General features: G+C 43.4%; 2 protein-coding genes across 3 annotated transcripts in view; one reads left to right on the top strand and one right to left on the bottom strand.

The window, feature by feature from the left end:
* The window catches only part of Ddx42 (DEAD-box helicase 42), a 40,272-nt gene extending 32,630 nt beyond the window's left edge, over positions 1-7,642 (top strand). For both annotated transcript variants that reach the window (XM_041635899.1, XM_041635900.1), the window contains 4 exons: positions 1,051-1,277; positions 3,922-4,032; positions 5,238-5,339; positions 5,972-7,642. In XM_041635899.1, the coding sequence (XP_041491833.1) occupies positions 1,051-1,277; positions 3,922-4,032; positions 5,238-5,339; positions 5,972-6,646 (1,115 nt within the window). In that variant the 3' untranslated portion in view covers positions 6,647-7,642. The remainder of the gene's footprint in view (positions 1-1,050; positions 1,278-3,921; positions 4,033-5,237; positions 5,340-5,971) is intronic.
* Ftsj3 (FtsJ RNA 2'-O-methyltransferase 3) lies at positions 7,643-14,876 on the bottom strand. The gene is made up of 21 exons (XM_041635901.1): positions 14,609-14,876; positions 14,433-14,525; positions 14,162-14,267; positions 13,477-13,523; positions 13,300-13,379; positions 12,673-12,772; positions 12,397-12,591; positions 12,206-12,321; positions 12,004-12,108; positions 11,822-11,922; positions 11,592-11,672; positions 11,365-11,499; positions 11,136-11,271; positions 9,667-9,845; positions 9,403-9,520; positions 9,093-9,334; positions 8,883-8,965; positions 8,695-8,794; positions 8,409-8,592; positions 8,235-8,329; positions 7,643-8,149 (listed from the first exon to the last, which is right to left on the bottom strand). Exons 2-21 carry the CDS (start codon positions 14,497-14,499, stop codon positions 7,957-7,959), a joined length of 2,463 nt encoding a protein of 820 aa, XP_041491835.1. The 5' UTR covers positions 14,500-14,525; positions 14,609-14,876; the 3' UTR covers positions 7,643-7,956.
* Positions 14,877-14,937: the final 61 nt, after the last annotated feature.

The following is a 14,937-nucleotide window of genomic DNA, read 5'->3' as shown; positions in this document are numbered from 1 at the left end:
GTGGTGCAAACCTTTAAACAAAAAATTCCCATAAGTGAGCCAGGCGATTGGGGCACACACCTTTAATCCCAGTACTAGGAAGTCAGAGGCAGGAGGATCTCTCAGTTCAAGGCCAGTTTGGTCTACAGAGCAAGTTCCAGGACAGACAGAGATATACAGAGAGAGAAACCCTGTCTCAAAAAAAAACAAAACAAAAAACCCTAGTCTTTTGAACCTACAAGGTGGTTCATTGGGTACTTGCCAACCAATCCTGGCAGCATTCCCACAAGCTTTTTTTGTACTCTGTATATATGCTGTGATATGTACATGCATAAACAGACTACTAACTGAATCCCTAGAGGGCTAACTTGTGCGAATTTTTGTTTGTTTGTTTTTTTGAGACAGTGTTTCGCTTTAGTTTTGGAGCCTGTCCTGGAACTAGTTCTTGTATACCAGGCTGGCCTCAAACTCACAGAGATCCGCCTGCCTCTGCCTCCCAAGTGCTGGGATTAAAGGCGTGTGCCCCAACCACCTGACTCACTTTGTTTTGTTTTTTTAAGATAAATTCTGATGTATAACTTAGGGTATCTTTTTTTTTTAATGATTCCTTTAATTTTTTTTTTATGTGTATTGATGTGTATTTTTATGTGCCTGCATGTCTGCCTCTGTAAGGATATCTTGTTCCCTGGACCTGGAGTTATATGTGGTTGTGAACTGCCATGTGGGTGCTGGGACTTGAGCCAGGGTCCTCTAGAAAAACAGCCACTGCTCTTAACCTCTGAGCCATCTCTCAAGCTCCTAGCTCCTCCTGCCTCCATCTTTCAAGTATTGGGATTACAGGTGTGATTCCGGGAAAATTATCCACAGTACATACATACATACATATGTATACATATATAAACACACACACATTATTCCCAGTAGTGTGAACTACTTTTTATTCTTGGCTCCATGCCAGGAGCTTGCCTGGATCAGGAAAATGCATGTTCTTATCATTAGCATTTCTAGTTACTTTGATTTTCTTTTTATTGCAGATGAAAAGTAAAAGAATCTGAATATTTTCTATTTCAGCTCGTGGTCTGGACATTCCTTCAATTAAGACAGTCATTAACTATGATGTAGCACGAGACATTGATACCCATACTCATAGGATTGGCCGAACAGGGAGAGCTGGTGAGAAGGGCGTGGCCTATACCTTACTGACCCCAAAGGACAGCAATTTTGCTGGTGACCTTGTTCGGAACCTGGAAGGAGCCAACCAACATGTTTCTAAGGAACTCTTAGACCTGGCAATGCAGGTGAGTGTTGGACCCTTGAAATTGATAGAGAGTATGCAGCTGAGTAAGAAAGTTCAACAAACGGGAGGAAGATAACATAAGAGCTTGGAAAGAAAATGGGCAGGGAGGGTGTGGTTAGTGTGTGGACCGGGTACCATTTGATGTTAGAATTCATGTGTATGTTGTTTCTACTTGTTTCTGTTGAAAAGCTACTCCTTTCTTGGGGCTGAAATCTGTTTCTTTAATTTCTTCCTGTTTACCTCATAGGACATTTTATGAATAAGCTTAATCTCAGAAGATCCCCACTATTCTCTCCTGTTACATCCCTATCCTAAGTCTTCTCTTTTTGAGGGCTAAAAATATATAGTTGGTTTTCGTTTGTTTTTACTGTTAAGGATTGAGTCCAGGGTTTTTTGTACATGGTGGGCAAGTGTTCTACTACTGAATTACATCTCCTGCCCCTGTTACAATGGGCCTTAAGTATTTCTTACAAACTGACATTTCATATCTCTAACCATCCTGACTGCCCACTTCCAGATATGCTCTGTTCCAAAACTAAATAAGGCATTTTACCAAATTATACCGTGAATCACTTATTCTGTACAGTTCTCAAATTACAAGTGTATTTAGAACAGTTCGCTTTTTTTATTGCAGTGCTAGGGATTAAATTCAGGGTCTTGTGTGTACTAGGCAAACATTCTATTTCCTGTTCCTCAAGACAAGTTCTGATAGTAGGAGATGTTTGTTTGACTCAGGCCAATCCACTTAGCTGTTTTAGCCTGTATTAGCACAGCTGGATTGCTGGGAACACCCTTGTTTGTAACCCGAGTGGTAAAGAAGTACAGTGCAGAAGGGAAGAGAACAATGATGTCATTTTCTTCTTTGCTCAGAAGAGTGCATTTGCATGGCATATTCTTATACACTTTTTGTGTGTTAGGCTTTCTGTGCTCAGTACCTTTTCTAAGCCTGTCATACTTCTATAATATTTAGACAAGTAACATGTAATTCTCAGATGAAGATTTAACACTCATGTTTGTGTTCTGCTTATTTGTTTGTTTTTTGAGACAGGGTCTCATTATGTGACCCTGGTTGTCCTCACTATGTAGACTAGGCTGACTTTGAACTGACAGTCACCCTCTTGCCTCTGCCTTTCAGGTGCCTGGCTAAAGTCAGTTCTTTTTTGCTGTTTTATTTTTTATTTTGGTTTGTTTTTGTCTTAAGATAGGGGTTCTCTGTGTAACTGCTCTGGCTGTACTAAAGCTTGCTTTGTAGACCAGGCTAGCCTAGAACTCATAGAGCTCCTCCTGCCTCTGTCTATTGAGTGTTGTAATTAAAGGTGTACACCACCACCACCCAGCCTAAAGTCAGTTCTTTTTAAAATTTACTTATTTTTACTTTATGTTTATTTTGCCTGCATGTATGTCTGCGTGAGTATGTCAAATCTTGGAGTTATAGACAGTTGTGAGCTTCCTTATAGGCTCTGGGAACTGAACTTGGATCTTCTGGAAGAGCAGTCAGTGCTCTTAACCTCTCTGAGCCAACTCTCCAGCCCCTAAAATCAGTTCTTAATCAGCCTTATTTCACCTAGCCTTTTCCCCTTTATTTCTGAAAGTATTCATTCTTTATAAAGCTTTTCTCCTAACTGTGTAAGCTTATGTTCAGTGGTATTTACAGTTGGGTTAAGAAATGAAATATAGGGCTGGAGAACTGACTCCCATGGTTAAGAATACTTACTGCACTTTGAGAGGACCTTGGTTCATTCCCCAGCATCCACATAGGTGGCTCACAACCACCTGTAACTACCATTTCAGGAGATTCAATGCCCAATGACCTCTGTAGACACTTTAAATAGAAAGGCACACATAATAATAGTAAATAATTTGTTTTTTTGTTTTTCGAGACAGGATATCTTTCTATATCCCAGGCTGTTTTGGGTCTCTCTCTGCAGACTAGACTGGCTTTGAACTCGGAGATGCTCCTCCTTCTGCCTTTCAAGTGCTGGGATTAAAAGCATATACCACCACTACCCAGCTTCCTTTTCTTTTTTTTTTCTTTAAAAAAAAAGGTTTATTTATTTATTATGTATACAGTGTTCTGCCTACAGGAAAAGGGTACTGGATCTCATTGTAGATGGTAGTGAACCACCATGTGGTTGCTGGGATTTAAACTCAGGAAACCTGGAAGAGCAGCTAGTAGTGCTCTTAACGTCTGAGCCATTTCTCCAGTGCCACCCCCCCTTTTTTAAAAAAAAAGAAATAAAATATAAATTCATTTTCCTCTCTGAGACATAGCCAGAGTAACTAAGTTACATTTTATGTTTGCTTAGTTACTTTTCTACCAAGAGGTTTTGAAGGAAGGAGGGAGAAGAAGTAAGGGAAACTTATCTAAGCGTCTAAGCAACCTGATAAATTTGGTGTGTCAAGCTACCAATTAAGACAGGGTGGAGTTGGGGGTGTTGTTCGTTGGTACAGTGATTATCTGGAATTCTGAAACCTTAGATTCAACTCTACTCTGTGGCCGCAAATGCTCAGGAAGTTCAAGGTCATCCATCTGTGGCTTCACCAAGAACTTTCCCTTCTACTACTTCATTTTCTTTCTGACCTGATACTCTTTCTTTAGCCTTTCCTCCCTTCATGGACTGACCTTTGAATTGTGTTCTTTGCAGAATGCCTGGTTTCGGAAATCCCGCTTCAAAGGAGGGAAAGGCAAAAAACTGAACATTGGTGGAGGAGGCTTAGGCTATAGAGAGCGTCCTGGGTTAGGCTCCGAGAATTCGGTGAGTTCATACTACAGTAGTGCTCTGGGACAGATCCTCTGTCTTAAACTATGGTGATATTGTGATGTACCTGAAGGCCTCAAGTCCAAAACTCTGTCTCCCGGGGGGAGGGGAGGTGTTTATTTTGTTCTGAGTCGGTGCAGTCTCGTTTCTTAGAATGAAACTTGCTGTGGAAGATGCGTGTATGTGTGTTTGGCTTAACTAGCCTTGCTCAGGATTAGGCTAGCTTTAGTGATCTCAAATTACAGTCCCTTGACCATCAGGACATGCAAACTCATCACCCATCTCAGACTTGTTCAATAAAAACTCTGGATATGTGTGGAATGCAGTCATCTGGTTTTTAAAAGCCTTTCTATACTGGCCTAGAGTCCGTTGCTTGAAAATGTTACTAAGAGGGATACAGTGAAATCTATACTCAAAAATGGTGTCTATACTCTCAGAACTTGGATCATTTGAGAAAACCTAGATGGTCTCACAAGTTAGGTAAATAAAGTACTCAACTCACTGGCTTGTTCATCATCACAGTGGTTCTTAAAGCCAGGGAAGAAAACCGTCAGTATACGTTCATGGAGCATTAGTGTTAACTTGGCATCCTTGACGGATTAAACAGTGTTGCCCACATTACAGTAATGTTGATTGTAGAAGTAAAGTGATTACTTACAATTATTGCGTACTTTATGTATGCCAGGGCCACTCCAAATATTATTTCAGTTTTTAACTGAATTGCAAGTGATTGGGTTTTTTGTAATTGAATTATAAGTGATTGCAGATTTGAAACTTAAAAGTTACATACCAGCAAGTGTTGAAATAGATTCGGATAGTTATTAGTGTTGCTTCAGATCCAGTAAAACTACATTGTGATATATTACTGACTTTTCATCTTTAGCATTTGAACTAAATAAGAGTGTTGATATAATGTACAATCATACTGTGAGTCTAATTTGCTATCATTCTGATCATTGGGGTTTGTACCCAGAAATAAATTTACTGTGTTGAAGGACGCAAGCATTTTTAAATATCTTTTCATTATAAGTACCTTTTCTCACAAAGGAAGTAACTCTAAAAAGTACCCAGCACTTACTGTAGCATGAATCTAGATTTTTCAGTGTAGTAAAGGCTCTGGCAGTTGCTTTTCTGTCTGCTTTCCATTCTCATGAGGATGTTTGGGTTTTTTGTTTGTTTGGTTTGGTTTGGTTGTTTTTTAGGACCGAGGAAATAACAACAATGTAATGAGCAATTATGAAGCCTACAAGCCCTCCACAGGAGCCATGGGAGATAGACTGACAGCAATGAAAGCAGCTTTTCAGGTCTGAAATAAATATTCTATTTTAAAAACTTTCAACAGGGGGCTGGAAAGATGGTTCAATGGATATGAGTACTTGTGTCCTGACAGAGGATCCACATTTGGGTTCTCAGCATCCACTTGGCAACTTACAACCATCTTTGATTTCAGTTCCAGGGAATCTGACACCCTCTTCTGGCCTGCACAGGCACCAAGCATGCATGTGGCACACATAAATATGTTCACATAGGCTAGACAGAAGTGGTGCACACTTTTAATTCCAGCATTTGAGAGGCAGGGGTAGGTAGGTGGATCTCTGAGATAAAAGCCAGCCTGGTCTGTAGAGCAAGTTCCAGGACAGCTTGGACTACACAGAGAAACTGTCTTGAAAAAAGTGTACACAGGCAAACACCTATAGTGCATTCAATTAAATCTGTTGTTTTGTTTTGAATCTTTTAACAATAACTCCTGAAAGTGGGAGACCTTCTTAGAGATGGTCTTCACTCTAGATTTAGATAGAACCTTCTGTTTACTTGAATTTCACATAGAAATTTAACAGTATCCTGCCTGGACATGCAAGTGGAGTTTTGTATACTTTATCATTGTCCAACTTAAGTTTGATGTTATACTTATTCCTGATGTCTTTTTCTTTTTCAGTCCCAGTACAAAAGTCACTTTGTTGCAGCCAGTTTAAGCAATCAGAAGGCTGGAAGTTCTTCTACTGGGGCAAGTGGATGGACTAGTGCGGGAAGCTTAAATTCTGTTCCAACTAATTCAACACAACAGGGCCATAACAGTGCAGACAACCCCGTCACCAGTGCTGCCAAGAACATCCCAGGCTTCAGCAGTTCTGGGAATATCAGCAGTGCCCCAGTGACCTACCCTTCTGTTGGAAACCAAGGAGTCAACAACACGGCTTCAGGGAGTAACAGTCGTGAAGGGATTGGGGGTGGCAATGGAAAGAGAGAGAGATATACTGAGAACAGGGGTGGTGGCCGTCATAGTCATGGAGATGGTGGCAATCGGCATGGAGATGGTGGTCGCCATGGAGATGGATACCGTTACCCAGAAAGCAGCAGCCGTCACACTGATGGCCACCGACATGGAGAGAACAGGCATGGAGGAAGTGCCAGCAGACATGGAGAGACCCGGGGTGCAAATGATGGTAGGAATGGGGAAAGCAGGAAAGAAGGCTTTAATCGTGAAAACAGGATGGACCCCAAGGTGGACAGCAACAAGATAGAAAAAGTGGACAGCAAATCGGATAAAACACCTGATGGTTTTGCTGTTCCAGAGCCACCCAAACGCAAGAAAAGTCGATGGGACAGTTAGAGGGTATGTGAAAATCAACGTGAATCAGTTAGTTGTCTTTAATTTTATTTTTAGAAAGATTTTGGTAACTAGGTGTCTCAGGGCTGGATTGGGGTCCAAGATGTCCAGACCCCCTGCTCTTGGTGAAGAACTGGAGCGTGGAGACATTCTTCATCTGTTGTTCATTCATATTTTCTTGGGAACCTGCATTGGTCCTGGAAAGCAGAGAGCTGGGAAGCTTTTGTTTGCTCTGGGTGAGTTATAAGGAGGGTAAGTGGAAGATACTCATAGGGCACAAAACTCACTCTAGGTTTTTAATAGCTTATATTTTTTACTAAAATGTCACCTTATAAACATCTATAAAGTGAATTTTTTTTTTAAACTGTAACCAGGCAGTCCTTTTTTTTTTTTTTTTTTTTTTTTGAGTTGGCTTCTGTAAACCCAACCTTCAATTTGTCAGGGCTGCATGGGAAGCAGTTTGGTGCTTTCAGGTATTTGCAGGAGAGGAACCTGATGCTCAGGTTCCCCCAACAGCTTTGTTTTCAGCCCTGAGACATGGAGGAAGGGCATCCTTCCAGACTCAGGCTTTGAGATCCTAAGCCACTAGGACTGAAGAATTCAGGCTTCATTCAGGCCTGGGGCACTGCTAAATTTATCATTGAAAACCAACTCCAACAGTATCTTTTGAAGTGTCTTCTTTCTCATTGTATTTTTTTTTTAACTTGCCCCATTAGTAGAAAAGTCTTTTGCTGAAATGATTCTGATGATTTTTGTTCTATCTTGTTTATAAAAGGAAAAGAAATATACAAACTTTGAATTTTGTGATTTTTGTGAAGGTTTCTTTAAGATGTGCATTCCTCTCTGCTTGCTCTCTAGTAAATGTTTTACTACTGGGACCTGAGGGCTGTCGTTTCCACCGTACAGTAGTTGCTACATATTAAATTATGGCTTGGAACAGTGCAGCCTATGATGTGAAATGTGGGGAAGTGCTTGCTTATTAAACTATCAGAAAAGTTATCTCTTCTACTATCTTCGTTTTATTCAAATAATAGAAAAGGGTGGGCAAGGACTCAAAAGAACCACATATTTAATAGACTACAACAAAGACCATTGACACTGAATTTCCCCTTAAAGCCTAAAAGGGCTGTTTCCATTAAGTTCTTTGTGAAAGTCTGGGGGGGGGCAGCCGGTCATAAATAGTTCCTTGATGCTTTCATGGAATTGTAGGTTCACAATAGCTCCCCTGATCATAGAGAAACTGCAAGTACCAAAACCACCAGAGTTCACTATATACCATATCTTCTAGTCTTTGGTCTCTCCAGATGTCTGCTTCACTTCCGCTTGTGTTTTTTCCTCTGTTCCTTGCGTTGTTGTGCTCTCTGGTCCTTCTTCATCCTAGAGTCCACTACCTTGAATTGACCTCTGACTCCAGCTGGCCGCCGGACCTTGCGGCCTACACCTTTTTTGGCTACAACGTAGGTGACTTGGCGTTTCTCCTTGCCAAGTCCAGCCTTCTTGTAGAGACTGTAAAAGAAGGAAGCCAGTTAAGGTCTGTGCTCTAGAACTCTTTACAACTTGGTGTCTTTGTGGCTGTTCTTTACCAAATTACCTTCGCAGCTGTGCCACCTTTTCTCGTTCTGAGATATCCACAGTGTTCACCACAGCTTCTGCCTTCTTCTTGGTCTGTTCCAGCTTCTTCAGCATCTGGGAGGGAGCCTCAGTTAGATGACTAATCCATCTTTCCCCAGCAACTCCTAACTTCAGGCAACCACCAGCTACTTACCCTCCGTTTCTTTCTAGCCTTAGCCTCAGCTACTTTCTTGATGGGCCTTGCGTTGATTTCCCGCCAACGTTTTCGGTAATGCTCCACTTCCTTCTTGTCGATAGGTAGCTGGCGTATCCGGTGCTGCTTCTCTTCCTGCACAAACCACTCTGGAAGCTCCCCCTCATCTTCATTAAATGCATACCTGAGTAGAGAGGATACCAGGCCAGCAATCACCTGTTTATTCCTAAGGAAGAAAACCTCCCCATACATAGCCCATGGAACTTCATGATGTTCTGGTCCTCACCGGTTGAATGAGTTATCTATAAGGTCTCTCTTTGCCTTTTTGGAAGAGGCAATAACAGCACCTAGAGCAAGGCCTTCAGGATCCAGAATTCGATTTTTCACTAAAGAGGGAAAGAAAAGTCAAAGCCTGATTCTCATCACTGAAACTTGCTTTGGCTTTTTTCTCTCCACTGTGTACATACTTCTTACCTGGGTCCTCAATAGGCACTACCTCAAAGCCATCATCTTCCTTAGAACCACGGCTTCGCTTGATACCACGGGATCCTTTCCAACTGAAAGGAGGCAGAATTACAATTATTCTAACACCCCCCCCCCCCGCCGTGGTGATAAGCCACCTGGCCTTAACTTTCCATTTAAGAACCACCCAATGAAATTACACCAGCGCCTATATCCAGTCACCTTTCTTCATCCTCACTGCTGCTGCTGTCACTGTCTGAGCTGTTGACTTTTTCCTCCCCTTCAGGATCAGTGATAGCCTCTGTCTCCTTAGGGACCTCCTTCTGGCACTGGAGAGGCTTCTTCTTGGTCTTGAGACTAGAAGGTAGTGGGGATGGCTCCTTCTGACGGCTCTTGTGTAGCAGTTGTGCCTGACTGATCTCCAGGGCCTCATCAGCATCGTCCTCCATTCCACTGAAGCCGTCCTGTGATAGGAAAATTTCAGCAACTCTTCTCCCAGGGAATGCCAGCATCCCAGTCTCCCTGGCTCTACCTTGGAGAACCACAAGTTAGCTTGCTCTTCCTGCAGCACCGCCTTTTCTTCTAGTGGTACCAGCAATGGATTCTCTCCCTCCTCCTCTTTATTGTCATCTACTTCAGCAAACTGCAAACTGTAGACCCAAAGAAAAGTGAGGTGAAACTCTAGTGATTCCCCTCCCCCAGCACCCAGAGGCCTTGCTGTCTATGCTGATGCCCATTCTGTCTTGAGAATCAGGCTGAGGGTGGCAGCACTTCCTTTGACACACACAGCCCTTACCACTTCTGATCCTTCAGACTGAAATGTGTCGTGACTCCTGCCAGCTCTTCTGGATCCAAGTCACTTTCTAGAGAAGTATCATCATCCTCAGCATCCGACACATAGATGTCATCCCTTGGCAGATCAGACAGAAAAGTGTCCGCAGCCTTCATGTCTCCTTGAGTTACTTCCTCCAGCAACTGAAGTCCAATAGGAATAGATTGAAGTATTTAAAGGCAACACTGAATTTTCCCATGCCCATTAACTTTGTTCTTCCTCCGCAACACGAGTAAGAAAGAACACTGAGAAATCTTAGCACCTACACAGCAGCTATGACCTAGGAAAGCTGCTTGTCTGAAATGTCCAATTCTAGGTTCAGGGCTACATGTTGACTAGTTTAGAAATGACTCAGAAGTCGCTTAAAATACTTGAATTCACATCTCTTCGTTTTGATCCCAAGTAAAGAAGCACCAGACAGATTGCTTTCAAGTATTCTCAAAATCAAACTTATTCTCAAGGTGGACAAAGCTACTATTTGGGTATTTATCACAACATTCTGTGGATTATACTTTACACCATTTTCTTAGTTATCCATAAAACTCACAGTGGATATGGTATATTCTTGTTTAGCAAATGAAACATAAACTAAGGGAAGGTACATGATTTTAAGTTACATAACTCAGGTGGTGTTGGGACTAAAAACTACTTTGTTGCCTCCCATGTTATAAAGCTGATTAGAGTATTTTACCACAAAAGCTCATTTTGCGTGAGACACTGCTTTTACTATGAAAGGCTTGTTTTGAGCATTTTACAGCTGCTCATTAGACACGGTGAGGTGAAGACGATTATGCCCCACAGAGGAATCCAGTCTGCTGGTGACCCCGGTGATACAGCTTCAGCTACTGTAATGTGAATGTAATGGTTTCTCTGTAGCTTTGGAACCTGTCCTTGAACTAGCTCTTGTAGACCAGGCTGGCCCCAAACTCTCAGAGATCCAACTGCCTCTGCCTCCCGAGTGCTGGGATTAAAGGCGTGCACCACCACCGCCAGCTATAATGTGAACTCTTGGTCTTAATACTCTAGCACATTTGTTTTTAGCATTTAATTAACAGGGTACTCTCACTGGTTTTTTTCTCTACTATTCCCATTACCAATTTTTTCTTTTTTTTTTTTTTGAGATTTATTTATTATGTATACAACATTCTGCCTCGATGTATGCCTGCACGCCAGAGGAGGGCGCCAGATCTCAGTACAGATGGTTGTGAGCCACCATGTGGTTGCTGGGAATTGAACTCAGGACCTCTGGAAGAACAGCCAGTGCTCTTAACCTCTGAGCCATCTCTCCAGCCCCCTCCCATTACCAATTTTATTGGTGAAAACAGCATCCAAACCCACTGATCGATCACTCAGTGCATTTAATCCAATGTCTCTCCACCTCCAGACCCTCCAACCAATCATCTTGATCCCCTGTATCTCCAGCCCTCCCTTACCTGCTGACCCCGGATGGTACGCAAGGAGAACATGCCTGTCTCCCCCTCATCTGCAATGGAAACCCCAGGCAGATCCATCTTCAGTTCCACACGCTCCCGCTGCTTCCTCTGCTCACGAAGCAATTTCTTTTTCTTCCTGAACAGATAAGTTTGAGGGATTTAACCTGCGTGGCTCCAAAATTTCTGTGTCTTTTTACCATCTCCATACACCATTCCACAGGCCCCTCACCTCTTTAGTTCTGCCACCTCTTGGGCTTTCATCTCTGCCAGCGTCCGGTTAAGCTGCTCTTCCTCTTCCTCCTCTGAAGCCTGTTTTGTCTCAGCTATTGACTCGTCCTCCTCCTCTTCTTCTTCTGAGCTGAGGCTGACACACCAATCCAAAGTAAAGGTCTGCTTATTTTCCCAGACACTTGATCTAACTCCCAGCCACTCCAACCCTGGTTACTTCCTCCTCACTTGATGTCCAGTGCCTTTGCTTGCTCTTTCAACTTCTTGGCCACATATCGCCGAAGTCTTGTTCTCCAATTCAGTAGAGACCTGCCCAAGAAATAATAATCATAACCGTCTCCATCCCTGCCTCTTTAGGTCCACGTTCCAATTTTCAGGCTTCAGCCAGAAACTTAAACAGAATACTGGTTCCAACATGTTCTTCAAAGGCCTGTACCCTGACCCTTAAAGCTGTGTACCTAAGTTCCTTGCGCCCCAGCACTTTGATGTCTTGACAGCATGCTTTTATATCCTCAGTTGTAGCTGGATGCTGTGCCAACTCTTCATCATCTATTGAGATCTATTTGTGAGGAAAAGGCATGAAATTTCTTTCTGGCTGTGTTTCTGGGAGCTCCCTTATACCCTCAATCTGGGAACTCACTTCGCTGGCCTTGGAGAGGAAGTCAACAGGATTGGCAGCTCGCAAGAAGTCAGTGACTGAGGTTCGATGATAAAGAGTGAGGTCACCCTCGGCATAGCCTTCAGCCTTAGGAAAGGGAATAAAGATGGTTAGAGAGTTCTCTCTTGGATATCAAGCGTTCCCAGTTTTAGGACCCAATTCTCAAAAAAAAAAAAAAAATTACCTTTGGCTTCTTCTTTGTCACCAACTCAGTGACCGTTTTAGCCTGAACTTCAACCTCCTTAAAGGCAAACTTAGGATCAAAGAATTTGCTGTCAACCTTGTCAGGAGCCAGGAATCCTAAAATGTAAGATAGATCAAAGGTATGCTTTCATTAGAAAGCTGTGTCAAGAAAAAGAAGTAGTGATGTCCCACCTTGGCAGACAACAAAGATTTCTGCAGATTCATGGCGAGAGGCCTGGGGCTTTGTGGCCTGGACACGGTGGAAAAGCTGCTGGAAGATCCATAGTAGGGGCTGATAGTCACGGGAACGGAAGACTTTCGTGATGAAACAACCACCACGGGCCAAAAAATCACAAGCCAAACGCAGCGCCATCAGTGTCAAGTTAGCTGTAAAGAGAGACAGTAAAAATATGCAGCTTCAGGGCATGCCACCTCCACCCTCACCTCCAAGGCCCACATTCCCTGTACCTTGTGAGTAAGCATCGTGGACCCAACTAGCCCCAACATTGGGAGCCCCATCATTGAGTACAACATCAACTTTCCAAGTCTTCAGCTCCTTCCTCAGGGCCTAATGAAAAGTAAAGAGTTTATAGTATCAGAAACAAACGAAAGACTAACTTAGAATTCCTGGTCCAGTCATCAGTCTCGTCATTTACTAAGTGCCCACCATTGGCAACATCTTGTGTCAGGTACTAGGGATGAAACAACACTTCTGTCTTCAAGACAGAATGGTTCACTTGAAAGAACTTTACTGAAGATCTCTTGTCCTACCAATTCACAGCACAGTTTCTACTAGGCATGGTGACACATGCCTGTAATCCCAGCACTCAAGAGGCAGAAAGAATGCAAGATCAAGACCAACCTTGCTCTGTGTAAGTCTGCACTACATAGTTATAAGCTATCCTTATAAGCACACAGCAAGACCCTGTCTTAAAGGGGAAAAGAGAAAAAGGAAACCCTGACTATAAGTGAAGATGGAGATGTACACTAGGATGGTCAGGAGTCTTGTGGGGCAGGTCATGGTAAACTGGGAAGTGCTTCACCTTAGGAGATAATGATGCACATAAAGGAGCAGGAAAAAGAAACTCGTATTACCTGCCTACAGCGCTCGGTTGTGATATCTTCCTGGAGAGTTACAACATTGGGAAGAGGCTTGATTGGAACCAGGTCCACTCCTGGAAGAAGTTAGGTCAGCGTATTATAGGATGGAGGGAGGTGTAGAACAAAGTACTTTATACTTCATACCCTCAAGTACCCGAGAGTGTCACTCACCCACAATAAGACTGGATACAGGCATAAACTTGGAAGCCACCTGCAGCCTGTGAAAGGGACAGATGAAAATACCTTTCCATCCTCTGGCAATGTAATGTCTCACCCCTTTTAGGGGTACATCTTTACGCACACATTCTCAACAATTAAGCAAACTGCTATTTTTATTCGAGACAGGGTTTCTCTGTAGCTTTGGAGCCTGTCCTGGAGCTAGCTCTTGTGGATCAGGCTGGTCTCGAACTCACAGAGATCCGCCTGCCTCTGCCTCCCGAGTGCTGGGATTAAAGGTGTGCACCACCAACACCCGGCACAAACTGCTTCTTGAATTCCGGCACAGGCCTGCATTCCCAGCTCCAAAGAGGGCAAGGAAATAAAATCAAAAGTTCAAGTCCATCCTGGACAACTTTTTAAAGAGTCCCTGTCTCAAGAAATGATAAAGCAGATTGAGGATATAACTGAGAGGTAGAGTGCCTGTCTAACATAAGTCCTTGGGTTCAGCCCCAGTTGAGGAAAAAAGGAATGAAGCTGCCTTCTAAAGTTTAAGAGAGGTACATGCTGTGGAATATGTAATCAGAATTATTTAATTACTGTAACGGGGATGGGTAGATCCGATTCCCACACTCAGAGCAACTCAAAGCCAGGAAGGGCCAGGAAGGTGCCATCAAGAGCAGCCCCTGACAAACGTTACCATCCTCCGGGAGCAGCACACAGGTCCAGCAAGGCACGGGCTTTCTGCAGGAACTGAAAGCGACGATTGAGCTGGATCAGTTTGAAGGCAGAACGCGAACGATAACCTGGTTCGTAGGGAGTTAGAGTATAAAACAATACCGTCTACGGAGGACTTTTCTAGCACCGTAAACGGCCTCACAACCCCATCACCCCCTCTAAGAAAAAGGAGTTCAGTATTAGAAAAAGCGGACAGGCTGAGTATCGTTGACGCAGCGCGAACCCAGACTCACCAGTCTCTTTGGCCAAGTGATAGAACTTGTCTCGCCGGCTCTTGCCTACTTTGCCTTTCTTGCCCATGGTGGGATGAAGTAATATCACTCACTCTGGGGAGAAAGAAAAAGTTGAGAAGATCTTCCCAAACACTGGATTCTGCTCCAGTTCCTCGGGTGGAGAAGAAATCACTCACCGGGCCCCGAGACTGCCCTTAATTCCACAAGGTTTTCAACACTTAAGAAGCAGCACATGTAGGCAGCAAGCGTACTTCCGCTTCCGCTCGCGTTCCCTACGTTCCTGGCTTTGAGTTTTCCGCCATTTTGAATGTGGCCAAAATTTTTCTGTCTGCGGGCCTTACAAGTTAAAAGTGGAGCCTCAGAAGGTCGCGTACGATAACTACTGATCTAGACTCCAGGAAACAACAACCAGAAATTCTATGCCTCTTCACTGCCTCCCAAAGCTACTGACCGCAACAGCGCCTCTCATTAGAGCCGCTGTTATTGTCCCGCCACACACCCCGCC

The sequence above is a fragment of the Microtus oregoni genome, unplaced genomic scaffold (assembly GCF_018167655.1).
Source record: "Microtus oregoni isolate MIOR12 unplaced genomic scaffold, Mior012 000048F_ref0000485, whole genome shotgun sequence".
Taxonomy (NCBI): Eukaryota; Metazoa; Chordata; class Mammalia; order Rodentia; family Cricetidae; genus Microtus; species Microtus oregoni.
This window is presented reverse-complemented; position numbering and strand designations above follow the sequence as displayed.